The sequence below is a fragment of the Sceloporus occidentalis genome, unplaced genomic scaffold (genome assembly GCF_023333645.1).
Source record: "Sceloporus occidentalis isolate IW3139 unplaced genomic scaffold, rSceOcc1.0.p SCAF_3, whole genome shotgun sequence".
Lineage (NCBI taxonomy): Eukaryota > Metazoa > Chordata > Lepidosauria > Squamata > Phrynosomatidae > Sceloporus > Sceloporus occidentalis.
In genome coordinates this window covers 41,601,517-41,629,172 of record NW_028316983.1, presented here as the reverse complement: position 1 = coordinate 41,629,172, position 27,656 = coordinate 41,601,517, and the positions used below count along the sequence as shown (strand labels likewise).

Sequence of the window (27,656 nt, the reverse complement as noted above, 5' to 3'; positions counted from 1 at the left end):
GCCCCACACAATTGGAGAGAAAGTCATATGGAGGACTTGTCCCATCTCTTCACTCTTGCCACTACTCACTTTTTTTAGAGCTCATGCAGCATCTTCGAGACTACCTGAAATAATGCTTCCAGGTTCTTTCTTTCAGTTGGCCTCAAAGGTGCTACAAGATCCCTCTGCATACTGATTTTCCAGATTAACATGGCTATGTGTTTATTCTATCACTTTAGTAGAGGGTGCAAACGAGCAGGATATGAAAACAAGGAAGAAGGAGACGCTGGGCCAGGGTTCCAGGGGGTGACAATGAGTTTTTGTCAGACTAGGAGCTTTGGCAGGTACTCAGTGATGTCTACCTCCAATCCCAACTCTGATTCCATGCATGATAATTATGTTGTTTCTTTTCCTTCAGACCTATTCAGGCTTGTTCTGTGTCACCATAAACCCATATAAATGGCTTCCGGTTTATACTCCTCCTGTTGTTGCTGCCTATAAGGGCAAGCGGAGGTCTGAGGTCCCACCTCACATCTATGCCATTGCAGATAATGCCTACAATGACATGTTACGCAGTAAGTATCATATCTCTCCTCTCATGAATTTGCTGTAGGGAAGGAAATGAAAACTAACTTCTCCCTTACATACTAAACCAGAAACAAAACAAAACAAAAACAAAAACCTGAAAAGATTCCTAAGATTGTGTGTCTTCAAGTCATTGCTGACTTATGACAACCCTAAGTGGAAGCTAATTTGGAGTTTTCTTAGCAAGTTTCTTCAGATGGAGTTTGCTATTCCTCTGAGACTGAGAGTGACTTGTCCAAGTTCAAATACACACCACACAACACAGGGATTCAAATCCTGGTCTCCAGAGATGGATTCCAGCGCTCAGACCACTACACCATGCTGGTTCTTTTAAGATTAGCTCATCCATACTCATTCGCTCTGCATTCATACTCACACATGAGATCTACTTATCTTGCCAATATTCTTTATGAAGAAAATAGTCTTTCTTCCCAGAAGCACAACTCAGAACATTACTTTAAAGAATAATTAGTTCCATACCATTGTCCTACCACTGCTCAGGTATGGTTTGCTTCACCATGTAATTATATTTGTTCTTTTTCAAAATAGCTATCCAAGCTCTATCCAAAAGTAAGGCAGACCTAATTATCACAATACGTAGTTTTCTCTCACTCTGTGTAAATTATCTGAAGAACAGGCCTCTAGAAGACTCTTAATAGCTATTTTTATTATTAGAAAAATATACCCAGAAGATTTTCTAGTCAGTGAACTAATAGGCTTCAATTTTCTGTGATAACTACCTCTAACACTACATGGCTCAAAACACATGCATGTGTTCAGTTGTGAATGTATACCAGCCATTTGTACAAACTCCCCAACCAAATATTCAGAAGAAATGGGATTGTACCCTACTTCAAATGCAGAAAGTAATGTGTGAGGCATATTTCAACGTTTCTCTCCCTTGTATATATACAATATTATATACAAATACACACACACACACACACATGAGTTCTAGTTTGACCCATTAGATATGATCTAGCTAGCTAGCTAGCTAGCTAGCTGTCTGACTGTCTGATCATATCTAATGGGTCAAGCTAGAATTCTTCATTTAGACAGACCTTTATTTCTTTAGTGTATGTGCATTTTCAGTGAAGCTGTGTGTGTATGCATTTGGGTATTCCATGTGTTCATCCAGAATCTGGATGTATATAAAACTTCATACGTTCAGGGACCCTGTTTTTTGTGGGATTCTCATTCATGTGAGGCCAACACTCATATAATTTCTATAGGCTATGTTAAGACTTTTGAATGAGATCAGGAGCAGGGACTGCAGGTTTGATTACAATTTCTTTGCTTCTTTAGATTTATATCCTGCCTTTCTTTCATGGTGCAGTTGTAATGAGCAGAACGAAGGTCTCTCATTTAGGCACTCATCAGAGTCAGATCTGCTTAGCTTCAGCAAGTGTGCTTTCTACAGTTAGCTTATGCATCATGAGCTAAAATTGTAGTCCTAGCTAGAATAGACCCACTGAAATCAGTGGGACATAAGTGAATTATGAGAATTATGAGATTATGAGAATGTATATGAAAATGTGACCATAAAACTGAACTGCTAAGTGAGTGGGTAAGTCACGGTGTTAACGTCTCTTAGCGAGAATTACTAAAGTAAAAACTAGTAATCTGAATACGATAAGAGCATGTATGCTAAGGTTTTGAGGCTCATTTTGCTCCTTATCTTTCAGATCGTGAGAATCAGTCTATGCTCATCACGTAAGTACTGTCTTTAACCCATTATCTCATTTCTTTTGTTTCTTTTTTCAGATCAGTTCTTGAGGTCCACATAGCCTTTTCTGGTCTGTAATAGCTAACTATACATACAACAATAGTAAGCAGAGGGAATATATCATGTCATCCTTTTGAGAAGAAAGTAAAATTATTTGAGCATAACGCAGGATAGTTTAGGATCAATAGTGTGTGTTTATACTCCTTCCCTGCCTCCTTTCAATTTGTTTCCCAAGCACGTGTGCAACACACCACACACACACACAGACACCAAGAACAGATTTTCTGGCTCTTACATATCAACTAACAGCTGCTACAGCCATCCCAGGAGTACAGTGCCAACAAAAAACATGGGACAGAAAATTCCTGTCAGTGTCTGGTTGAGTTGCTCATACTTTTGTGTATTTCTGCTTCCTGTCTGCACCAGCTGTTCTTTGGGCAAGATGTCTAATTATTCCAACACGGGCAAAGATATATGAAAAAGCCCAGTTGAATGGTTTCATGTCCTAAGCTAAGTTCCTAAAGTATCCATGAACCTAGTATAGAATCAGAACAAGTCCGTACAGCTTTTTTGGTGAACCATTATACTAGTTCCAACAATACTTGACAACAACTCCTCACTTATAGCAGTCACTGGTATACAATAGAATCAAGCTTATAAGTTCCCTTGTAGAGGTAAACTAGCAGACATTCCTTGTAGACTGCACTTTGGTTACATTGATAACATGTTGTGCAGGTCTCCTGAACAAGAGCTTGAGGAGCAAAACTACTCTCTGAGAGTAACATGTGGAATATATGGAGTTAATAGAATTCAAAGATATAGCTGTGTTAGTCTGTAGAATCAGTATTTAGAGAGATCTTGTAGCACTTTTGAGAATAACTGAAAGAAAGAAGTTGCAGCATGAGCTTTTGTAGATTTCAGTCTACTTTCTCAGATGCTAATACTCAAGGATACTGGGCAGCAGTGTCTATGTGGTGGTGAAAGAGAATGAAAACAGAATGTGGGTAGCCTATGAGAAGAGTTTGAAAAAATGTTTTTCTCCCAGAATATCTCCTAGCCAGCATAGCAATTGGTGATCTTGGGAGTTGTAGTCCAAAAGAATCCAAAACCTTCCTAGGCTTTGCTTATGTGAAAACATAACAACTTGAAAACGAGAGATAATGTTTTGGTGAAAGCTATGGAGGCAGAAAGAGCATGAGACCAGCAGGACAAGAGAGAAAAGATAGGAAGCAACTATGGGCAGAACTGGGGCAAAGAAAAGGATTATAGGATGGAGTCGACTGAAGCCCAACTGTGTGGAACAAGCAGGGTAGAGACATGTTAGCTGAAACAGCCATATTGAGGAGGCTATATAAAGTCTAATCTGATGCCAGAAGCTCCTGATGCTTCTGGCCTTGGCCATGGCCTAATTAGGTAAAGCAGAGGCCAAGAGCATGAGATGTTTGGCTCTTGTCCTGCAGAGTCCTCTCTCCCCCTCCCTCATGAGCACAGCTCTTTGTGTGATGGGATTACAATGGAAGAACAGCTAACTATAGGCATGAAATCAATGCCAAGCCAGTGCCAGAGGGCTTTGAAGAATCAAGGGAGAATGGTAGAGTGATACTAGCTTGAGTGATAAAGAAGCCTCAACCCTGGAGCTATCCTGCTGGACCTTAGCCAGAGCTTTTCTCTTTTTAGGATCAGCTTCTGTCATAGAGACGCATTTAAACTTTTGGGATATTTCTTTTATAACATGATCAAGATCCATCTTCTCCCTGTTACTTCAGCAGTAATTTGCAAGAGTAGTGAAATGCACTTTCTGTTGATTTAGAAAACTAAACACCTTTTCAATATATTTGTGCTGCCGTACACAAGGGTACTGTGGAGGATCTGGGAATTTCTTTATCAGAGCTTGGAAAAATTACCTTTTTGGACTACAACTGTCAGATTCTGCCCCTCTCCATGCTAACACAGCCCCTCCAAAAATAACTTTTTTCCAAGATTGGCTCTGTACTACAAATTGAATAAAGGTGCCCCATTATTCTTCAAGATGGTGGAATTGTCTCCAAGATGGTGAAGATGTGAATGGAAAATGATGGTGAAGTGCTTTGTATATATTCAATACATCCTGGAGGACTTCTCTTCTTTCCTAGAAGATTGTTAATCACCTATGGCACCATTCAGCCTTGTCCATGGCAAATAGAGACATTGGGGGGGGGATGTATAGGCACATCTGCTTTGTTTCCACTTCCAATAAATCATATCCAAAGCAAAGCTCACCTTGTAATAGCTCCAAGATGGCAGTCTTTCTAGATGCATTAGATTTAGGTGCATCTAATTCTAAATAGTTTCCTGCTCATGACATCAAATACTATCTTTTAGCAAAACTGCTTCACACATACAAGTCTGGTCCACAGGCTTCATCCTGAGCCTGTACACACAGGCCTGAAAGGCCAGCTGGGGGGCTGAGTCAGGACGTAGTATCTCCATGATGCATGCCCTGACTTTGCCCCCAGAGTGCCATGATGCTGCGCACCACACCACATGGCGTGCGGTGTCATAGCACTCCTTCAGTGCTGCGTCTGCATGACTCAGCACTGAAGAAATGCCATATAGCCACAGCACCGAGGCTATCATGCCCTTTCCAGGGCGCAAAAAGGAGCCACTTTTTGCAGCTCATTTTCGCACTCTGGAAAGCCCAGATCGGGCCTGCGGCAACCTCACACTGCAGTCGTGATCTGGCTGTTTGCACAGCCTCTAATTCCCTGCATCTTTGGACTTCAGACAAAGGCAAAACTGAATCAGCATGGGCATAATTTTCCAACGCTGTTTCAAAAACATCAGAGGAGACTTCTTTAATGCCACATTGTAGTCCTTCCTCTTCTAACAGACTTCTATCCTGGATTATCTGACAAGAATGTAAGGAGCTCCTTTATAACAATAGAGCTCATTGGTCCACCATGTACAGTATAGTGATCCATTAATGGCCAACAGTTTCCCAGGGTTTAAGGGCAGGAAATGTTCCTTGCCCTATTTGAAAATGACAGGTGTTGAACCTGAGATCTTTCTGCATGCAGATAGTAAGCAACTATACCCTGTATGCTAAATCCCATCAAGCCCAAATAAACACAGGGCCTAGGACTATGAAGGGTGGCTAATACAATAGCATTTTCTCTCACCCCACTCTGCCATATTCCCAGCTCTAATATATATCTAGGGGCAGTTGGGATGTTGCTGGCTGTTTCTTTGTGTCTGTATGATCTTTGATAGGAGCTGCTTCATGTTCTTGATCTATGTATTTCTATTACTCTAAGCGGAGAATCTGGTGCTGGTAAGACTGTAAACACCAAGCGAGTCATTCAATACTTTGCCATTGTCGCAGCCCTGGGTGACTCTCCGGGGAAGAAAGGAGTAAGGCCCTCATTTGAACACTTTTTTATTTTTTCTGTTTTCTTCTGCTCATTTTTTGTTTTGTCTTGTTTCGGACTTCTTTTGTGTTTGGTAGCGTGCTTGGACATGAGCTTTTCTTTTACTTTGAAACAAGCAAGGCTTGAAAAAATTGCTTTTGGGGAAAGAGTTTCATAAAGTGGGTTCTGAAACCCAAGTGGTGGCTGTTTTAAAGATAGAATTTTTTTTAAAAAAAGACATCAGCTTGTTTCCCTCACCTTCTTGACTTTTCTTTTCCAAAAAAAGGGGGGGAAGTTCCCCAAGGCAATCTTGTAACTCTTTCTTTTAAGCCTTGCTTTTTGTGGTCTCCCCACCCCCATTATCTTTATTGTTCCTTTTTATTCTTTTTCATCTTGTATGTTTTCTTACTCTCTTTCTTCTCCGTCTTGCATTCCTTTTTTCCTTTTTCTTTCCTTTTCCTTTTTTGACATACCCTTGCAGTGGCTTATTTTCTTACTGGTAATTTTTGGACTTTGGTTACCAAACCAGAAATTTACTCAGCATTTGTTTTCCTTCCCTGGGTTTGGATTTTAACCCTCTTACTTCTTGATGCTGCTGCTCATTTTCTTGATCTAATCTATTTAACCTATTTTTGGTGTATTTTTTAAAAAAATGTTATTCCTTTTTTTAAAAAAAAATTGAAATGGTTGATTCTTTTGACTATTCTTATGGACAGAATTGGAATGTCCTCAACTTGGCACTTTCTTTGACTCTGAATTTATATTTCTGGAATTGTAAATCTGTTTTCTTACCCTTTTCTAGCAAGCTCCTGCCACTAAAACTGGGGTAAGTATTTAAAAGGAAAAGCCAATTTCAGGTTTAAAGATATAGTTGTTAGTGCCAAGAAAATTTTGCCAAAAGAGCAAGTAATATGATTATCAGCTACTCAAAGTGTATGTCAGCATCCTGGCTGTGGTCAGCCAGCCACATATTTCAGCTTCTATGAAAGATTCGGCTTTTTGCAGGCTGATACAGACCTACATTCTAGGCCACTGAGCAGCATGCAAAAAGTTTAGTCTTGTGTATAATAACAGTGGATCACTACATAACCAGCTGGCAATAGGTGAGGAGCTGGTACTCACAAGAATTTCACCCAGTCGCCATAAACAAAATAGTTGGGTGGACCGGTCCTTGTGATTCCATTCAGGTGTCCAGAAATATAAATGTATATATTAATTAATATATAATGTAAAATGTACAAATATAGGACAATTGTACAATGTTAACAAAAATCTGCTAAAAGGGAACTTTCCAAGATGCAGATTTTTTGTTTCCTCTTAATTTGTTAAATAATAAAGTGTGTATAGACTTTAGAGCTTGGACATAAGTTACAAGTAACATATGTTTCCTGTAACAAGTTATCTGCTTTAGGTAACAAAGGTGTAATGAAGCTACATTTCAAAAGTAATACAATGGATGGGAACAAAGTTAATTGATTGCTGTTATAAGCAACATTTTCTAGGCATCTTTGAATGCTATAAGTTACTTACCATCTTTAGAGGCATTTTGGCAAGAATTTTTAAAGTTTTATGTCATTTTCACATCAGTCCTAAGGGTCCCCCCCCCCCAAAAAAAAGGTAATAAAAATTAACAAGTAACACAATTTTATTTTCTACATATTACAATGATCAATGGTAATAAATTACCTTTCATCCCTTATAGCACATATCAGGAATACATTGCTTTTGAAAAGTAATTTTCCAAGCTCTAGTGAATTTAATTTGATATTTAGATATTTAGATGTTTTTTAGTTGTGTCCTTATCCTTCTTTTACTGCTTTTAAAATTCCCCCCATATTTTCAATTTTAAAAGTATGAAAAAGAAGTGATGTTACTTCTTTCTGTGTGGTGGAGTGGAGCTGTGGCCTTTCAGATGTCTTTGGGCATCTGCTCCCATCATCCCCAACCACCATGGCTAATGGTCAAGGCCATGGGATTCACAGTTCAACAGTATATGCAGCAGGAGAATGTTTTCTCAATCCTGCCTTATGGAAATACAAAATGTAGATCTCAGAAGATTTCTTCTCATGTGTGTATATGAAGCTAAAAACATGATACAGGAAAGAGAATTAGGAAACATACAAATCTTCTGTGGTTATTGTTGTGTTAATGATATGAATTGATCACCCCAGACTGAATTCATATCCAGTGTTTCTCGTTTTATGCCTTTTCTGACATTCTGTCACTTGCCAACATAGTTTGAGGCTCTTTCTGCATGCCTTCTCTCCTTTCTTCAGCCAGAAACAACACCCACTCAGTTGCTTTTTGTGGTCTCTTAGCATAAGTTAGATGGAGCCTCATGCTACAACAAGGTTCCCAGATCCCAAGTCTACTTGGCGCAAATTGTAACTGAACTATATGGGTAAACTTGGGAAGTCCATCAATTACACTAGAGACCTCAAAGAATAAATATGGATTCGACATATATTGCAAACATAAGGCATGGCAGAGTGATGCTGATGGATACTGATTGTGATTGTAATAGGGGGAAAGGGTTAAGATACACACATGCCACACGCCACAATCCTAATCTGAGTGTAAAAAAATTGCTGTAAATTCAAGCTACCCAACAAATCTCATGTATATTTTGGCCTTCTGTTGCTTCATTCTTCCTGCATTTATCTCTATGCCTAGATCAGACATTACAGTGGACCCTTGTTATACGCTGGGGTTTGGTTCCAGGATCTCCCATGTATAACAAAATCCGTGTATGCTCAAGTCTCATTAAATATAATGACATAGCAAATTGGTGTTCCTTATAAAAAATGGAAAATCAAGGTTTGTTATTTGAAATGTATACTTTTGGGGAACGTTTCAAACCGTGTATGCTTGAATCTGTGTATAAAAAATCCGTGTATAAGAAGGTCTGATTGTACTTCTATCATTTGGCAATGTAAGTTACAATTATTTGAAGCAGCTCAGACTAAACTGCAAAAGTACATCCAGCTTCAATGTCCATTGTGACATTCAAAGTTTTCTCTCTCTCCCTTTAAATGAAGAGTTCAATGCACACCCACCAGATAGAATAAAAACAATATTTTATAGACCACTTTCTAACCTGGGAGTGGGTGACTGTGGCCCTCCTCAGTAGCTGGACTACAATTCTCATCAGGAATACCCAGCATACTCAAAGGTGCCATTCTTCAGTTCCCAGAGGGCCACATATTCTCTCCCCATTCCTAGGTAAATACTTTTACCACATACCTTGCAGAGCCATTAAAAGGAATTGAGATGGAAACATTTTATACTGTACTATTACATATTGCATATTGATAAATGTTCATTCATAGATAGATCTCTTTTCATATAGCAAACTAGTATGAAAAGCTGAGTGAAACAGTTCTGCCTGAAATGCTACACTGCCTTGAGTCCTATATTGGGAGAAAGGCAGGATATAAGATGATAACAACAACAACAACAACAACAACAACAACAATAATACAGTCGCCCCTCCTTTCTTGCAGACTTGAGGTCCACTGTCTTGAAGATTCACGGAGGGGTGACCTCCATTATTGTCAATGGGGCATGCCCTTGCAGCACACATCTTGCGCGTGCTCATGGGCACGCACCCCATTCAAGCCTATGGGGCTTGAATATACGTGAGTCTCTTTTTTCACATGGGGGGGGGTCTGGAATGGATCCCCCGTGAAAACGGAAGGCCAACTGTACTTCACTATGTAAGTGGATTTTTAGATACAGGAACCCATTCAAAATTATTAGCCTCCCTTCCCTGCATTCTGAAGTAGTGCAGTCAAGCAGTCTCTGCAACTCAGCCTCTCTCCTTGTTTGTGCAGAATGGCTCTAATCTGATTGGACACAGAACTTGGACATGTTACTTTTTTGGACTATACATCCCAGAATACCCCATCTATCATGGCCAAGTAATGTTTCCAAGTTCTACATTGAACTCTTTATGAAGCTGGACTTTTATGATGTTTTGACAATAGCTGGTATTGATCACCAGGGGTGGGGAGGGATGTGCTGATACAGGATTCCCTGCACTATCTTCCTCTTTTTGGTGAAGTAGCCTTCAGAGTAAATCTGTGTTGTTGTAAGACAGGGGATCTGAAATATCCTATGGTTGCATGTCTTAGGGTACCCTTGAAGATCAAATCATTGAGGCTAACCCAGCTATGGAATCTTTTGGGAATGCGAAAACTCTGAGAAATGACAACTCCTCACGGTTTGTAAGTATACTTTAAATTATCATGCTGTTGCATTGACTTTATGCAAACAGTACTTATACACATTTGTTGGTAAGCTTCTTAAAAAGTTTATAATTAAACTGATTTACATATTCAGGAACTATTTCCATATCTACTCAATTAAGTTGTGTAAGAGCCCATGTAGTGGAATGAGCTGATATTAGTCAAGACTCCAGGAGACCATAGTTCAAATTCCCACTCAGCCACAGAAACCAGTGAGTGACTTTTGGCTATTCACATTGTCTCAGCCTATGAAGAAGGCAATGACAAACCTCCTCTGAATATATTTTGGCAAGAAAATAGGATCATCGTAGGTCAGAGTCAACTTGAGGGTACATAACAACAAGAAACTGTTTGTAATGGTATTATGGTCTTTGGGCCTCTCCATCGACGCCCCCTTGTCGTGGGGGAGAGACTTGTGTACCCTAATGAAATTGTGAGCTATGCTGGCAGTGGTATAATAGGCACTAGTAGGGCCTCCCATGCCAGACAGGTCACAACTGAAGGGTCTGAAAGCTCACACCGAACGAGTCTCGAAGAGAAACAACAACGCAGAAAGAACCACAACCCGGAAACGTCAGCCAAGGAGATTTTGTGCTGTGCTTTCTGCAACTGGACTTGTTTATCTGGGATTGGCCTTTTTAGTCATCAACGCGCTTGTAGAAAGTGCGGGATGAGTCCTTCCTGAATCTTCATCCGCGAAGAAAAGCCAGAGAGAGATGGTCTTTGGAACAGAGAACAGATTTCACATTTAAGGCTAAACTAAACACATTAATTACATAAGTGGGATTAATAGGCATTTCATGTTATTTAAAAAGCAGCTGTTGGAAAGTCTAATGAACCATGGGGCTGTGGGGGATAGAGAGGAGAAGCATAATGCTTTCTCTCCTTGTCATAGTTTAAACAAAAATGGTCTCTCTGAATCAACTGTTTGCACTGCAGTGAAGAAGCCTTCACTGGTTCCAATGGGAGCTTCCCTTGAACTACAAGAGCTTCAGAAAGATAATTGTGAGATCCTAATAAAGAGGGAGAAGGAGAGACAGCATTCACTGCTCAGGTTTCCCCATGGCTTCCATTTACACTGTGTTAATTTCATTTGCACAGTTAGGGACCTGTCTTATTTGGCTTGTAATGTTCTATTGTATTAGAAGATGGCACCTACTTTGGGTTCTGGGACCACTACCCCTTTTCAAAATCCATGTGGGCTGTACTGCCCAAACATTTGCCTCTGCAATGACGAGACATAGCAGCAAAAAGTGGCTTTTCACTTTGAAGCCACATTTTCCCCTATAAGTAAGGCTTTTGTCTTTATGAGACAGATATTCACTTTTGCCAGGCTTCTGATAAAACAAAAGCATGCTTCTTGTGCAAAAATTCAAAAACTTAGTTTTAAAGCAAATATATTGGGGTTTTCCCCACTGCTTTGCTGCTGAATTTAACCAGATCAGCGGCAATGCGGGGTGGGTACCCCTAAATGGCTGCAGAAATAATATGATAGCCATGGATCATGTTATCCACCACTGTCTTATCTGAAAGTGATTATTGGATAAGAAGTCAGGTTTGTTCTTAAATTGATTCCAAGTAACAAAAAAGTTTTTCTTTCTTTCTTTCTTTCTTTCTTTCTTTCTTTCTTTCTTTCCTTCCTTCTTTCGTTCTTTCTTTCTTTGTTTTGTATGTGCAGCACTTTACATGGATTAGCAAATTGATACATACTACAACTCTCTAATTCATGTTTCAACTAGTCAGTGCAGTGCTATCATGTACATGTCATAAAACCATGCTTTCCCATGTAAGAATAAACTAAAACAAAATGCAAATAATTCCTTAAGAGGCTTGAAGGGAGATACGATAGCTTATTGGTACAGCTTTGCATCTTGAAGGTTTCAGGTTTCATCTCTACATTACCAGTACATGATGTGATAGTTCTGAACCCATGCATATGGAGAGCTGTTGTCAGTGAGAACAGGCAAAATTCTTGTGTTAGATGGCCAAATAATAAATAAATATTAAAGAAATACTTTAATAAAACATCCTTTGTGAGACATGGGGAAGTTTGTGGTTCAGGAAAGAGGGGGGAACATCAACTCAAAATAGAAGAGGGAGTCATCTTATCCTCCAATTTGGATCATGAACCACCAATCTATAAGGGCCAATGTATCATAGTAAGTATCTTTATTGATTTGTTCATCATATGAACCACTTTCCTTTTTATCCTATTTTAGGGCAAGTTTATCCGCATCCATTTTGGTCCATCAGGAAAGCTGGCTTCTGCTGACATTGATATCTGTGAGTAGAAATGGTCATGAGTATGGACATTTTCACAAATAGACATTAATGGAAGATGAGGCTATCAGCAGTTTTTAGTCAGGATGGCTGCATATCACCTTCAGTATCTGAGGCAACATGCCTTTCCTTGCCAGTGGTGGAGGAAGATGTACGTGGGTTTGCTATTGCACTCAAATGCTGTTTGGGCCTTCCCATAGGTATCTGTTTTGCATAACAGTGAACAGGATGCTGGACTAGATAGGCCTTTGTTCTGATCATGTGCAGTTTCTCTTATGTCCTTAAGTGGCAGATGATGCCCTATGAAATCCCATGTTTTCTATTGTTTGAGAAACAAAAGTGGCCTTGATATCTAGTAACTTTTCTTTTGTTTCTAGACTTGTTGGAAAAATCAAGAGTGATTTTCCAGCAGCCAGGAGAAAGGAGCTATCACATCTACTATCAAATCCTTTCTGGAAAGAAACCAGAGATTCAAGGTAAAACACATTCATCAAATTTTCAAAGGCATTTGTCAATCAACATGAAATACTCATGGTGCAGAATTGCAAAAGAGCTGTGCATTGCAGGGACTTTGACTTCACATTGCAGGGACAATTAAACACCTGAAAAAAAAATTAAACACCTGGTTAAAAGCATGGCACCCATCTGTAAGCTTTTCCATTTCTCACTCATAAGGAAGTATGTATATCTCAGTCTGGATTAGGTCCACCATGATAGATGAAGCTGTAATAAAAATCTCTCAGCTAGTCTTAAAAACTAAGGCCCGGTACAGACTGCCAGAAAGCGGTGGTCTGGGGCTGATTTTAGGGCTCGGGAATGTGGAGCGTCCACACACTCCTGAGCCCTACCGCACACTGCTGGCACCATCATGGCTTGGCCCCATCCACATGGGGGCCATCATGATGATGCAGGTATGGCGCAGTGTCCAAACATTGCCATGCCGTATGTGCATCATCAGTGTGCGCAAGTGTGCCAATGGCGCACCAATGGTGCCCGGCACATGGATTAAAAAGAACCCAATTTTAGCAGGTTCTTTTTAATCCTGACAGAGGCCATGCCATTTGGTTGGTGTGGCCTCCTTGCAGCATAAAAATGGGGGGCTACAGGCTGCCCTTTCGGGGCAGTCTGTTGAGCCCCTAAATTTCCTACTCCATTCATCCACACTGGGGCAAAAAAAAATTCCTCCATTAGTTTGGTGGTTTAATCCTCTACCATGGACAGCCAAAAAGATAAACAAATGGATCCTGGAGTGGATCAAGCCAGAAACCTCCCTAGAAGCCAAGATGACAAAACTCAGATTGTCATACTTTGGACACATCATGAGAAGGCTTGAATTATTTGAAAAAACAGTAATGCTATGAAAGGTAGAGGGAAGTAGAATGAGAGGAGATCACGAGTATGGGTTTGTGGGAGATGAGCAGAGCAGTGGAGGACAGCAAGTCTTGGAGATGTCTCATCAGCAGGATCTCCATGGGTTGAGATCGACTTGAGGGCAGTTAACAACAACAACAACAAAACCTGCACACAGTGACTCTGATCTAGATGAAATCACTTGTACACTTACTTATGCATAAGAAAGAAATATCATATGTCCAGATATCTAGTTTAACCCATAGTCCCAAATCTAGGACTGTGAGTGCCCACACTGACATCAATAAGAAGAGCACCTATGACTTTGCAGTGAAATGCTTTAAATGTAAACAAATCTAGTGTTTATGATTAGTGTTAATCTTTTGTTTAAACCTCAGTGCTTTAGAAGACCAGTGTTTAACAGTGCACACCTAATGAGATTATTTTGAGATGAATTCATTTTATTGTAATTACATCTCCTCTCAACATGAAACAGCATGCAAATCAGTTTATCCAAATTAAGGTATCTATTTTAAAATCATATGTTATGTTTACATATAAATGTAGATAACACAGATCACAGCTTGAATAAGAAACTGGAGATACACGCGAAGGTGTTCAATTAATGGATGTTTTATGGGAGGAGGTGTGGCAATTTGTTTCAGACTGTATATATTCTCAAGACCCTTTTCAGAGGCTACTTAGAATCTGTCTACAGAAATTTCTGGTGCAGGAACTTTCAAAGCATTTACTGGACAAGCAGATAATAGCTTGGATTTTTAAAAAAATTATTTTTGCACTCCCAGAATCACTCATTTAGCATGGCCAAGAATTGTTGTCCAGCAAAGTAAAATTTTCAGGGTATAATGCAGTTAGGCAGCATAAAAAAGATGTTTTAGTTTTGGAAAATGGAATATGTTCCAGCAGTATGTAGTTCTGGGATTCAGTTCTTATGTGGGGGCATCAACTATAATCTTTGGAAGCAGGCAGTTTTTAGAGTAAAACATTGTATTTAATGAATTATCTAGAGTTGGGGAAATGGTGAGGAGATTTACTGATTTGACTTAGCAGTCAGAAGTGAGATGGTGGAAAAGGAATCCTGGGCGGGATACAAACCGCCGCTTTGCGGCGGTCTGCCGCCACCACCGGTTAGTCCGCGGGGGAGCCGGAGCCTCCACACGGCGCGGCTCCCGTGCAGACTGAAAAAGAAGCTCCAAAATGGAGCTTCTTTTAGAGTCGCGTTTGCGACGTAGCGAGGCGCCAGGGGCGCACTCGCTACGTCACAAAGGACGCGACGCGTACAGACGCTCAGCGTCCGATACGCAAAGATGGCGCCGGCCATGTAGAAGGGCCGGTGCCATCTTGTACGGACGGAGTCCGTATTAGGCCCAGGGGCGTCTAGAAGAGACACCCCTTTTTTAAAATGGGACGTCCTCCGGACGTCCCAAATGCCGGTTTGTAACCGGCCCTAGCTTCTATCCAATGAAAGGGAACCTTCCCATACTCAGGGGAGCTGGTAAAACTGCTTGGTGCAAAGTCTTCTTAGTAAGTGTTTGCTTGAAATGGAAGCCACTTTGACAGCTCCATAGGGAGCAGAAGTCAAGGCTATAAGTGAAAAATGGAAGGCATTTCACATGTTTCCCTGCTAAACCATAGAATAATAAAGAATTCTCTGGTGATTTGTGAAGTTACCAACTTTGTTACCAGTTTTGTTCCCTATTTCCCATTATTTGAATTAACAATTAGCAATCAAAAGACATGCCTTTGATGTAACAGAAACCAACAACAGTTAATTTTTCCCATTAAAAATTCTTTAGATGAATCAGAATCACCTAATTTTCAAAAATATCCTGTCCCATCACAGGGCAGTACATACTTAACACATCTTTTGAAGGTTTGTGTCCAGCATTTTCTTGAAAGCCTTCAAAATAATCAGCACAACTACCATCTCAAATTCTTCATCAACCCTAAATAGTGGTAGCTGGTGACTTTGATGTTCCAGTTTTCAGCTTGACTTTTAAAGGAAATGTCCATGGTGTTGAAACTGTTTTGGGGTCAGAGTTCACCAACTTGGATAACTGCTTTAAAGTCCAGAGTTAAAGCTGGAGTACATCCACTGCCCTGCTGTCATGAAGCCACTACTGCCCCTAGGCAGATGTATCCTATTGTGGAACTCCTCTTATTTCAGCCACTCCCTGCCTCTCACAATCTTGGAGTGCCATCTAGTATAAGAAGATTGCAGTAATCTAATATGGGAGTTGGAGAAACATGGGTGTCTGTATGCAAAGGATGTGGCTCCAATTCCCAGGACAGGAACAAATGTTTTTGCAACGCATTTGGGAAGATCTCAAAACACATCTCAATCATCTGCCTTTTTGAGGATGACAGCAGAATTATTCCACTCAGGAAAAATTTGAACCAGTATTTCCAAATATCAGTGTTGCTTTTGGTGATTGTGAGGTAACCCGTATTACTTCAGTTCTGAAACAAGAGCAGGTACTTTAAATACTTTTTACAAGAGGGCAGGAAGGTAATTTTCAATTCTGGGTGTCATACCATTCTGAGTCTCACAGGGTTCCTTCTTGGATAGCAATGTGTACTACTGTACTTTGCTTACTTCAACATCTGATAAGCCACCCTGCAATATTTGGGTTCCTCTTGTTTCTTATGCTTGGTGAGGCTCTGGACATCTGTCCAACAGTCTTGCATATCACAGATGAAACCCAGGACCCATGTGGCCAAGCAGAGTGTAGTCGAGGTGACCTAAGTTATTAATAAGGAAGAATACACAAGTGAGGAAAGGCTGCAATAGCTTTCTTTTGCCTGAGCCCACTGGAAAAGGCAAGATTCTACACCTTCTGTCCTCTCCCCACAGTGCAAACTGTGTTTTGTACTTTGTCCTCTGCAGCAATTGATGTAAGCTGAGGACAAAAATAGAGAAAATAGAGGAAGAGGAGAGAACTTGGGACATTTTAAAAGCAGCTGAAAAAGTGAGATGTCAAAGAATTAATGGAGACTGTCCCTGCCACACTGGGAAAGTTGGAGGGCATGGTTCTGCCTTGATATCACCACTTATTTCCTTTTCCAAAGTATCTTGATTGCTTTTCTACAGGTAGCTCTTCTATATGTGAAATAAATGGGACTGGTAGTGGAAAGGAATCTAAAGCAAAACCTATGAATTTTAATTAATCTCATTTCTGTTCTTACTTCAGTCCTCCCAACCTCTTCACACATGCTTCAAAAGAAAGGTGCTATTAGATTTTCTAGGCTTTAGTTTTCTAAAGTTGTAAAAATGGTGACTTTGGCAAGCTAAAACTTCAATAAAGAGGAATTAATTCTTTTCAGTAGCTTTCAGGTTTTAATATTGAAAGTGAAATGGAGGATGTATGAAATTTGAAATGTAACATTTTAATTTTGAAATGTTGCATTACATATTCTCAATTTATGTAAAAGTAAGCAAATAAACACACCAGAACTTGAAGAAATGTTTATTGATTAGCCCTGGCCATTTCAAAATAACACAAAACAACGCTAAAACAAGTAAAACACACTAAAATCCTATAGAAATTTTAAAGCAAATAGAAAAGAACTAAAATGTAATAACATGGACTCTAAAATGTATATAGAGTACTGTATGGCTGTAAAACAATATAAGTACATTAAAAGTACAGTACCTAAAAATGAGACATAGTTATAAACTGATCATAAAAAAGTACATCACAGATTCAAGATACAAAAATGGGTAAAAAAATAAATAAAAACAAATGTATTACAGCATTAAGATGATAATACATAAGGTAATAAAATTGAGGTCACACATCAGAATTCTTCATTGCTTCCATAGTATGCATATTATTCAGAACTTGATTTCATTGAATATCAGTGGGCAGGGGGTTGCATTGGATGGCCCTTGCGGTCTCTTTCAACTCTATGATTCTATGATTTCTGACTATTTGTATAATTCTGTGACCTTATCTGGATTAGTGTAAGTGATTAATTATCACTTACACTAATCCAGATAAGGTCACAGAATTATACAAATAGTTCCCCACATAAGGCATTTTTAATTAGTTGCCCCAATGGACACCTGGCTGCTAGACACCGAATTGAGATAAAGCACACATACTATTTAATCACTGAACGAAGTGATTTCCACCCCTGTTTCATTGCCTTCTACAAATTACTGCAAACTGAGAATAAAAATAATCCCCAGACATACATTTTTTGTAATCCCAGTTCAGATAAATTTATTAACCAAATTTTCTAATTGGTTGATAAGAGTTTTAGGGATTTTTCTTCTTTTTAATTCAGGTATTTTCCGCTGGTGTATAGACTGTGGGGTAACATTATCACACCCTAAATACTTTAAGGATTGCTACAAAGAGGAGGTGCAGGATAGTTCTCTGATGCTTCAGAGGCCAGAACTAAGTCTAATGGTTTGTGTTATAGGGGGGGTAGATTTCAGCTGGAAATTAGAAGGAACTTCTTGACAATGAAAACAGTTTGGCAATGGAACCAATGCCTAGAGAGGTGGTGAGGTTTCCTTCTCTGCATGTCTTCACATGATGGCTGGAGAGCTACCTGATGGGGATGCTCTACCTAGAGACCCTGCATTGAGCAGTGGGTTGGACTCAAAGGGCCCCTTCCAACTCTATGATTATGTGAGAATAAAAAATTCTAGAATGTTTATTTTTAATTTTAGTACTGTATTGTCTTCATCCTTTTTTTTAAAAATCACTCTCAAGAAATCTGAATGTCAAGATTTTATGCACTAGAGAAGCTTCCATTCCTTATCCTGTTGAATGGAAGAATGGCTACCCAGTAACAATTTCTTTAAAAATGCCCACAGGTGCTAGGGAAAATAATTCTGATGCACATTTGCACCTGAGAGCAGATGTCCTTTATGTTTACTGTTTCATTTTTGACTGGACATAGATCCAAATTCTATCCTCCTTTTGATGGAACTACACTTGTCTATAATAGGATCACAGTGTGCATGTCTCTGCCTCTTACACCTTTTCTCATTATTTGCTTCTACAAATCTCATACAAATCAAAACAAGATTATACAACATGCAGATAAGACCAGGGAGGCCCTTTATAGCTTATGCTCCAGGACCTCTTTGAAAGAGGAAGGCTAACTTCTCTAAGAATGGTTCCACCCATTCATGCTATGCTCTGCCCTCAAGGCATCTTTATTGCGTGGAACCACATGCTATGCAACAGGAAGCAAACTCTTTTCTAACCAGATAGAGATCTTTAGCATAGTGCCCTGTGGCAGGAAGGAATCTTGGCTACTGCCTAGTGCTCTTGTTTTATGGTGTGACAATGCCATATTAGGCAGGTCTGGAGAGCTTCACAGAGAGGATAGTAATCTTATCTGGTGGTCACAAGGCTAAGACTGACCACTTCTAAATCAGTCAGCAGCCCTAGGGTGTTCCTAAGATAGCTAACAGGAGATGAAACTATACAGTGCAGTGCACATGCCTTTCTAATGGCCACATAATCAAACTCTGCAGCCTTCTGGGCTCTAGCTATAATCCTGCTTTCAAGGGAACATTTGGGAATCTTTCTAGGAGGTGTACTTAGGCATGTTTCTGTCTTGTTCCCTGGACAGCAAATCTGCCAAAAAGGAAGATACTTTTAATTTATTATATTGTTATTTGCATTTCATAAGTCAGCAGGTGATTTGAAGGCACATACACACGTTAACTAAAGCTGCCTGTTAACTAATGCTGTTGTTAACTACTGTCAAGTGGACTTTGACTAATGGCAACCCTATGAATGAGAGACCTCCATGTCTCCTTACCATCACCAGCCCTGCTTGGGCCGTAGAGACTCAGGGCCATGATTTGATTGAGTCTCTCCATCTGCAGTGCAGTCTTCCTCCTTTCCAAGCCTTCAACCTTGCTAAGCACCACTGTCTTTTTTAGTGGGTCATGTCTTATGATATGTTCAAAGTACAACAGTCTCAATTTAGTCATATTGACTTCTAGAGAAAATTCAGGCTTGATTTGCTCTAGGACTCATTTATTTGTCTTTTTAACAGTCCACAGTATCTGTAGAAGTCTTCTCCAGAACCACATTTCAAATGAGGTGATATTTTTCCTATCAGCTTTCTTCACTGTCCAGCTTTCACAAGCAAACATAAAAAGTGAAAATACTCCTGTGTGGCAATTTCAGTTAGGGTATGAAAAACAAAAGATATATCCTTCAAAGTTTCACAGATAAAAACTGGGACACATGTGTCCAAATAACGTCTCAGAATAAGATGGTATAAGTTGTTAATGAGGAAGAACAAACAAGCTAGGAGACGCTGCAGCAGTTTGCTTTTGCCTGAGTCTACAGGGAAGCACAAGACTCTGCCCCTATTCTCTTCTCTCCTCAGCTGAAAAAATGGGTTGGCAGAAATTAACTGGGAGATATATATATTATTAAAGGAGCCCTGGTGGCGCAGTGGTTAAATGCCTGTACTGCAGCCATTCACTCGAAACCACAAGGTTGCGAGTTCAAGACCAGCAAAGGGCCCAAGCTCGACTCAGGCTTGCATCCTTCCGAGGTCGCTAAAATGAGTACCCAGACTGTTGGGGGCAAATTAGCTTACTTGCTAATTTGCTTACTTGCTGTTCACCGCTATGATCTTTGGAATAGCGGTATATAAATAAAACAAATTATTAATTATTATTAAACACCCCAGCTCTCGTGGACTACAGTTACTTTCATTAGCTGTTGGTTTTGAAATACTGTATATACTCATGTATAAATCTAGATATTTAGGCTAAAAAATTGACCCCAAAAAACTGAGTCGACTTATCCACAGGTCAATGTAAGTACTGTACTTCAACTTGTGTGTGTGTGTGTGTGTGTGTGTGTGTGTGTATCCATCCCCTAGTGAAAAGCAAGAGTTTAAGCTTTCCTAGAAGCCGAAGGCTTTCATGGCTGGCATCCATAGTTTTTTGTGGGTTTTTCAGGCTAAGTGGCCATGTTCTAGCAGAGTTATAAGATGCCAGCCACAGATGCTGGCGAAACGTCAGAAAGAAACTCTGCTAGAACATGGCCACATAGCCCAAAAAACCCACAAAAAAACTTTCCTAGAAGCATTGACCCTTTTCTACTCTTTCATTCATTCAGCCTTGAGTATGAGTACAAATAGTTATGCCTGCTGCAATTTTGTAAATTCTTTAGCATTGTTTTCATTTGCTTCAACCTTTACATCTTTCATTACATGCCCCTAAGTTTTACCCTCAACTTATCCATGGGTCATATCAAAATCCATAATTTTGGCCCCAAAACCTGCCCTCAACTTATATATGAGGTTGACTTATAGTTGAGTATATATGGTAGGTAGATTTTACTTTTGTGGTAAGGATAAATTTAAATCCATTGTTGCATACTTCTTTTCTTTCAAGCTCACAGTTCAAACTGGATTTATGCCTTCAATATAACAAGAGACATAATAGACAAAGAGACACATAACATTGTACTGGGACTTTGGAGATCCAGTTTCTAATCCACAATGAGTCATGAAACCTTGCACATATCACTAATTCTCAGCCTGACCTACAATACAGTGTTGTTGTGACAATAAAGTGGAAAACAGAGAAACCATGTATTTGGCCTGGAGTTCATTGGAAAGGCAGGATACATATAACTAATAAAAACACAAGACTTCAGTTCCAATCTCTTCTTTTCAGATATGCTTCTGCTGTCTTCCAATCCATATGACTATCACTTCTGCTCACAAGGCGTAACAACCGTGGACAACTTGGACGACGGGGAAGAACTCTTGGCTACAGATGTATGTAGTTACCCACTGTAAAATCCAGCAAGGGTGGGAAGGCAGAATCTAGCTATATAAATAATTATAACCCCCAATAATTTCAATGGGAAAATAGTTTGTGCTTTCCTGCTGAAATTAATAAAAGTACTTAAAATTTGGCTGAAGTTTGTTTTTTCCATACTAATAGCCAACATGATAGAAATCCAAGGATAAAGAGTGGTGTGTTACATATCTATCTCAAAGCTTGAAGAAATTACTTGTTTGGATTTCAGATCCCAGAATCTCCCAGCCAACATGGTTTATGTTAAAAACATTAAAATATTATTTCAATAGCACAATTGTAATTGATCATAGATTTCGTGAATCTGATCTAAATGTAACATTGCGTTAGCACCTGACCATTAGTTTGATTTGTGTGACTGGACATTCTTGGCTATCTTTCCCCACTACAATGCTCTACAACATTCAAAATGAAGTTGGTGGGTTTCCCTGCCCTATGAAGAAGGTTTTGGGGCTGCAATGGGGATGGGGAATGCACTTCTCCTCAATAGTTCCACTGATAGAAACAGTTATGTTGGGATACCTATGTTATCCAGCCCTATTAACAAGAAGGCTGGACACAACTGATTCCAATGGGAAATGTGCATTCCCTACTTGTTGATTATTGATTTTAAAGGTGTCACAGTGTAATAACAGCTCCACTTACTGGACTGAAAACATAACATTTAGTTAACCTGCTAAGTTTCTGGGCTATTGCAGTGATTCCCAAACTGTGGTCCTCCAAGTGCTGTGGACTGCATCTCCTAGAAGCCCCAGCCAGCTTGAACAATAGTCAGAAATTCTGAGAGAAGTCCAAAACATCTGGAGGACAAAAACTTGGGAACCACTGGCTTATTGGATTTATCTTTTTTTTTGGGGGGGGGGCACAGTCTGCAGGCTATAAAGAAACTTTTAATAGGGGATTAAGAGTATACTATGATCAACATGATGAGTAGAAGCAAAATATATTGATAAACATTGGTAAGTTAACAGGTGAATTGATTTAAAATCAATTTAAATTTTTAAAAATAAATTTTAAAAGTTTTAAATCAATGGTATTAGTCTGACATTTATCGGCATGTATTTGACTCATTTGCACCTAATGGTGCAAAATTCCTTCTGGATCTGTGCTAGCATATGCTTGGTTCTTCCTTTCATTTTTTGCTTGTGAAGTGATGTCAGTGTTGTTTCATATGACATAAGTTATGTTTGGCTTCTTTTATAGCATGCAATGGACATCCTGGGCTTCAGCCCTGAGGAGAAATATGGCTGCTATAAAATAGTAGGTGCCATCATGCATTTTGGCAACATGAAGTTCAAGCAGAAGCAGCGTGAGGAACAGGCAGAAGCTGAAGGCACTGAAAGTAAGGAGGTTGTCTCCTGTGGTCTCTACTAGGAACAGATATAAATAAGGCACCTGTATTAGTTTGCAAAAAAACATTGGGCCTTGTGGCATTGCAGAACAACCAGATGCCAGGGCCCCTTCAGGCCCTACTACAAATGTCTGCTTCTTCCCCTTCACCCATTTCAAAATATAGTTACCAGATCCTCAGCTTTTCAACAATGCCTCATAAATGACCTAATCTTCTGAGATGTTTGAGGTGAGGAAAGTCTCCTCCCCATTAAAAACACTCCCTTTGATGGTGGGAATGGTTGGTTGCAATACTTTTGGTGGTGCCAGAGCCACTCTTCCCAATACTTAGCACACAGGTGGGCTAAATGTGTTAGCATGAAACCTTCCAAAGAAATGTCTGTGGCATTATGGGGAAAATTAGGCTCACGAGAAAAACATGGCAGCTAGTGTGGAACAAGCCATTCCATAATATCTCCCTCACAATTTCCCAGTAGTCAACTCAAATTCTAAGTTGCGTTGGGCAACTGTGGAAGGCTATGGGGCCACATTAGCACCCCAGGAGACCTTGTAGGGTTGCGCACACACACACACACACACACACACACACACACACACACACACACACAGAGTACTTGTCAATTGCCCAAGGATATTGGTCAGATAGCCAACTGTTTAATTTTTGAAAATGTATTCTTGAGATTATTATTATTTTAAATGTTTTGACAGGTTAAATTATATTTTAATGATAGTGAGAATAATGATGATGTGTTGTATGGTTTTAAACCATATTGCATTTGATTTAATTATAAGCTACATTGAATTCCAGTTATGGGTGAAAAGAAGAAATCCAAATAAAGCAAACCACCAGTACATAATTCTAATTAATAAATGCATATGGAAGTACTTCCAATTTATCATTGATTATTATACTGCAGGTGCTGATAAAGCCTCTTACCTCATGGGGATCAGCTCAGGTGATCTCATCAAGGGGCTGCTCCATCCGAGGGTGAAAGTTGGAAATGAATATGTGACCAAAGGTCAGACTGTTGATCAGGTAAGCATTTGGGACTCTATGACTTGGTCACGCTCCTATGGCAGTTCCACAATAGGGATGTAAGTTGTAGATTTTTCCATTCTTGAGAGATGTCAGGAAAAAGCAATCCATTTTTCTTCCTGTACTGTTGAGACACTCAGGAACTTTCTCCCCTGCAATGATGGGAAACTGAATAACTTTCTAATGAAAGCTATGGAGCTTCCCCCAAAGCAGCATAGTTTTCTGGAAAACTGTGCAGCTTCCCCATGAAAGCTCCAGAATGTTCCAAAAAGATGGAGGATGGGGGGAAAGCACAAAATGGAATTGCAAAACATTAAATGTTGTACAACATACAGCTTTAAAAGATGTTTTCTCTGTAAAATAGAGAAAAAAGCATAAAGGAATGATGCACAACTGTAAATGTTACACATTTTTAAAAGTTGCTCAACCTGGAAAGGGGGGAGGGGGAGAGTACAAAACAGAATGATGCACAGCTTCAAAAGCTATGTAGCTTTCCAAATAGATGGAAAGCCCCCCCCCCCAATTGCATAGTTTTATATGTTGCACAACTTTAAAGTTGTACTATTTTAAATGTTGCACAGCTTTAAAACTGGGAACAGGAACTACAGCCCCAGAGGTACAAGAAACAGTACATTGTACACAGAACAAACACAGACACAGATACACACAGACAACACTTTAATATATAGTTCTCTGTTTATGTAGTTTCCCAAGTGCCATATACCCCAAGACTATCACTGAAATTGAGATTCTTAATCTTATATTATTTCAATGTTATAAATAACTGTCCAGTTTCCCATCTCATCTAATAAATAAGGAATAAACATTTAATCTGACAAATTGTTCATATATTGCCATTCGCAGGTGGTTTATGCAGTGGGAGCTTTAGCCAAAGCTACCTATGATCGCATGTTTAAATGGTTAGTATTTCGTATCAACAAAACCCTGGATACTAAACTAGCCAGGCAGTTCTTCATTGGAGTTCTGGATATTGCTGGCTTTGAGATCTTTGAGGTGAGTTTCCAGCCAGGCCCACAGGAACATCTTGGTATGAAACCTTGGCTTGTTGTACTATATGATGAAAGAAAGAAGCATGTTTTTCAACCATTGTTCAAATATTTAAAAATATTATTTCTATGCCTACACACAACAAATGACATTAATGAGATGTTTCAATACTTTTCCAAGATGCATGTATTTAGAGTTAAATGGTGAGACTTTAAAAAAAAGTCTATCTACCATTAAACAGTGAACAAGCACTTAAGCCTTTGTTTTATTTTCTGTCTCCAGTATAACAGCTTTGAACAATTATGCATCAACTTCACAAATGAAAAGCTGCAACAGTTTTTCAACCATCATATGTTTGTCCTGGAGCAAGAAGAATATAAGAAAGAAGGGATTGAATGGGTCTTCATTGACTTTGGGCTGGACCTGCAGGCTTGTATTGATCTGATTGAAAAGGTAAAGTACTAGGGATATATGATGGGACAATAAGTACACCTTTGTGTATGGCAGAGGTGGGGAACTCTCAGGGTTTAGGGTCTGCATTGGTTCTCTAGGGATCCTTAGAGAGCTGTACCCCTTGAAAAATATTTTTGATTTTCTTCAGTCCCCCGATGCTGTTGGGGAGAAGAAATAGAGGGGTATAACCTTATTAAGAGAAATAGGCCAAACAGGAAAGGAGGAGGAATAGCACTATATGTCAGAGATATTTACACCAGTGAAGAGATCCAGGACATCAATCATGGAAGCCAGGTGGAGAGCATCTGGATAAGAATCAAAGGGGAGGGAAACAACAAGGGTGTTACGGTGGGAGTCTACTACAGACCCCCAAGTCAGACTGAGGAATTGGATGATATCTTTCTAGAACAGATGACCACACAGTCAGAAAAGAGAGATGTAGTAGTGATGGGCGACTTCAACTATCCTGATATTTGCTGGAAGTCAAACTCAGCAAAATCCTCAAGGCCTAGCAAATTCCTCACTTGCCTGGAAGACAATTTCATGGTCCAAAAGGTGGAAGAGGCAACAAGGGGGTCAGCTATTTTAGATCTGATCCTAACCAACAAGGATGACTTGGTTAATGGGGTGCAAGTGGTGGGATCATTAGGTGGAAGTGACCATGTTCTCCTGGAGTTTGTAATACAGTGGAAAGGAGAAGCCAGGCATAGTCAGACACGCATCCTAGACTTTAGGAGAGCGAATTTCAGTAAACTTAGAGAAGTATTGAGGGCAATTCCATGGTCAGAAATACTAAAAGATAAAGGAGTTCAGGATGGATGGGAGCTTCTCAAAAGAGAGATACTGAAGGCACAATTTCAAACAGTTCCAGTGAGAAAGAAAAACGGGAGGTGTCTCAAGAAACCAGGATGGATGACTAAGGAACTTTCAACTGAGCTAAGTTTGAAACGGAACATGTATAAGAAATGGAAAAAGGGGGAAATCACAAAAAAGGAATTCAAAGAAATAGCAGGCATGTGTAGGGGTAAAGTCAGAAAAGCTAAAGCGCAGAATGAACTCAGGCTTGCTAGAGAGGTTAAGAACAATAAAAAGGGCTTTTTTGGATATGTCCACAGCAAGAGGAAGAAGAAGGAAACGGTAGGGCCACTGCATGGAGAAGATGGCAAAATGCTAACAGGAGATAGAGAAAAGGCAGAATTACTCAACACCTTCTTTGCCTCGGTCTTCTCAGAAAAGGCAAAGGGTGCTCAACCTGAGGATAATGGAGCAGAGGACAGAATAGGGGAATTTCAGCACAGAATAAGTAAAGAGATAGTAGAGGAACACCTTATTAATCTAAATGAATTTAAGTCTCCGGGACCAGATGAACTCCATCCAAGGGTATTAAAAGAACTGGCAAATGTAATATCGGAGCCATTGGCAATAATCTTTGAAAACTCCTGGAGAACAGGAGAGATCCCAGCAGACTGGAGGAGGGCAAACGTTGTTAAAGACTGGTAACCATTTGTCCCAAATGAAAGTGGTGACTATTTCAAGACTGGCAAACTGGTGCCTTCTGCCCAGAGAGCCTAACTTTTGGGCATGCTGACTTGACCTAATAGGAACTGTTGTCTGAAAGAGCTCAAGGATATTAGGTTATTTAACCCTGGTCACACAAGACAAAATTAACACATTAATTACAGTCTCTTGATCAATATCCTTTCTTTACAGCCATTAGGAATCCTCTCAATTTTGGAGGAAGAGTGTATGTTTCCCAAAGCCTCTGATATGTCATTCAAGGCCAAACTATATGACAACCACATTGGGAAATCACCCAACTTCCAAAAGCCCCGACCAGATAAGAAGCGCAAATATGAGGCCCACTTTGAGTTGGTGCACTATGCAGGAGTGGTATGTCTTGTTTCCCAGTTTCCAGATTCTTTTTGAGTATCATTTTTTTCTACGTTGTGCTACTGTTACCTGTTCCTTTTGCTCTTTGACAGGTGCCCTATAACATTGTTGGTTGGCTAGATAAGAATAAAGACCCCTTGAATGAGACGGTGGTAACCATCTTCCAAAAATCACAAAACAAGCTACTGGCTACTTTATACGAAAACTATGTGAGCTCTTCAGGTGAGGCATATTCTCAGCTGTACACATTCTATATGTTGCTGAATACAGTGTGCAGAAGAACAGCTTTCACCATATACTTCAGACTATGATTCCCATTATCCTCATGTAGTTTGGCCAGTACAAGCTGGGTAACTCTAGTTCAACACACCAGGATGGCACTAGGTGTTCCATTAGAACATAAGAACAAATCTGCTGCATTAGACCAAGGGTGGAGTTTTCCTCTTGTTTCTAATCATGACTGGTTAGATACTTCCAGGAAAGGGTATATCTCATCCATCTTTCTTTGGTATTATTAAGTGATATA

General features: G+C 39.7%; 1 protein-coding gene across 2 annotated transcripts in view; it reads left to right on the top strand.

Moving 5' to 3' along the window:
• Nucleotides 1–27,656, top strand: part of LOC149315799 (myosin-7B-like) — a 74,582-nt gene that overhangs the window by 13,917 nt on the left and 33,009 nt on the right. For both annotated transcript variants that reach the window (XM_089514112.1, XM_089514113.1), the window contains exons 5-18: nt 398–554; nt 2,250–2,277; nt 5,584–5,680; nt 6,479–6,502; nt 9,810–9,902; nt 12,143–12,206; nt 12,581–12,679; nt 21,247–21,350; nt 22,597–22,735; nt 23,661–23,779; nt 24,644–24,793; nt 25,070–25,240; nt 26,951–27,130; nt 27,223–27,352. In XM_089514112.1, coding sequence (XP_089370238.1) covers nt 398–554; nt 2,250–2,277; nt 5,584–5,680; nt 6,479–6,502; nt 9,810–9,902; nt 12,143–12,206; nt 12,581–12,679; nt 21,247–21,350; nt 22,597–22,735; nt 23,661–23,779; nt 24,644–24,793; nt 25,070–25,240; nt 26,951–27,130; nt 27,223–27,352 — 1,555 coding nt within the window. The remainder of the gene's footprint in view (nt 1–397; nt 555–2,249; nt 2,278–5,583; nt 5,681–6,478; nt 6,503–9,809; nt 9,903–12,142; nt 12,207–12,580; nt 12,680–21,246; nt 21,351–22,596; nt 22,736–23,660; nt 23,780–24,643; nt 24,794–25,069; nt 25,241–26,950; nt 27,131–27,222; nt 27,353–27,656) is intronic.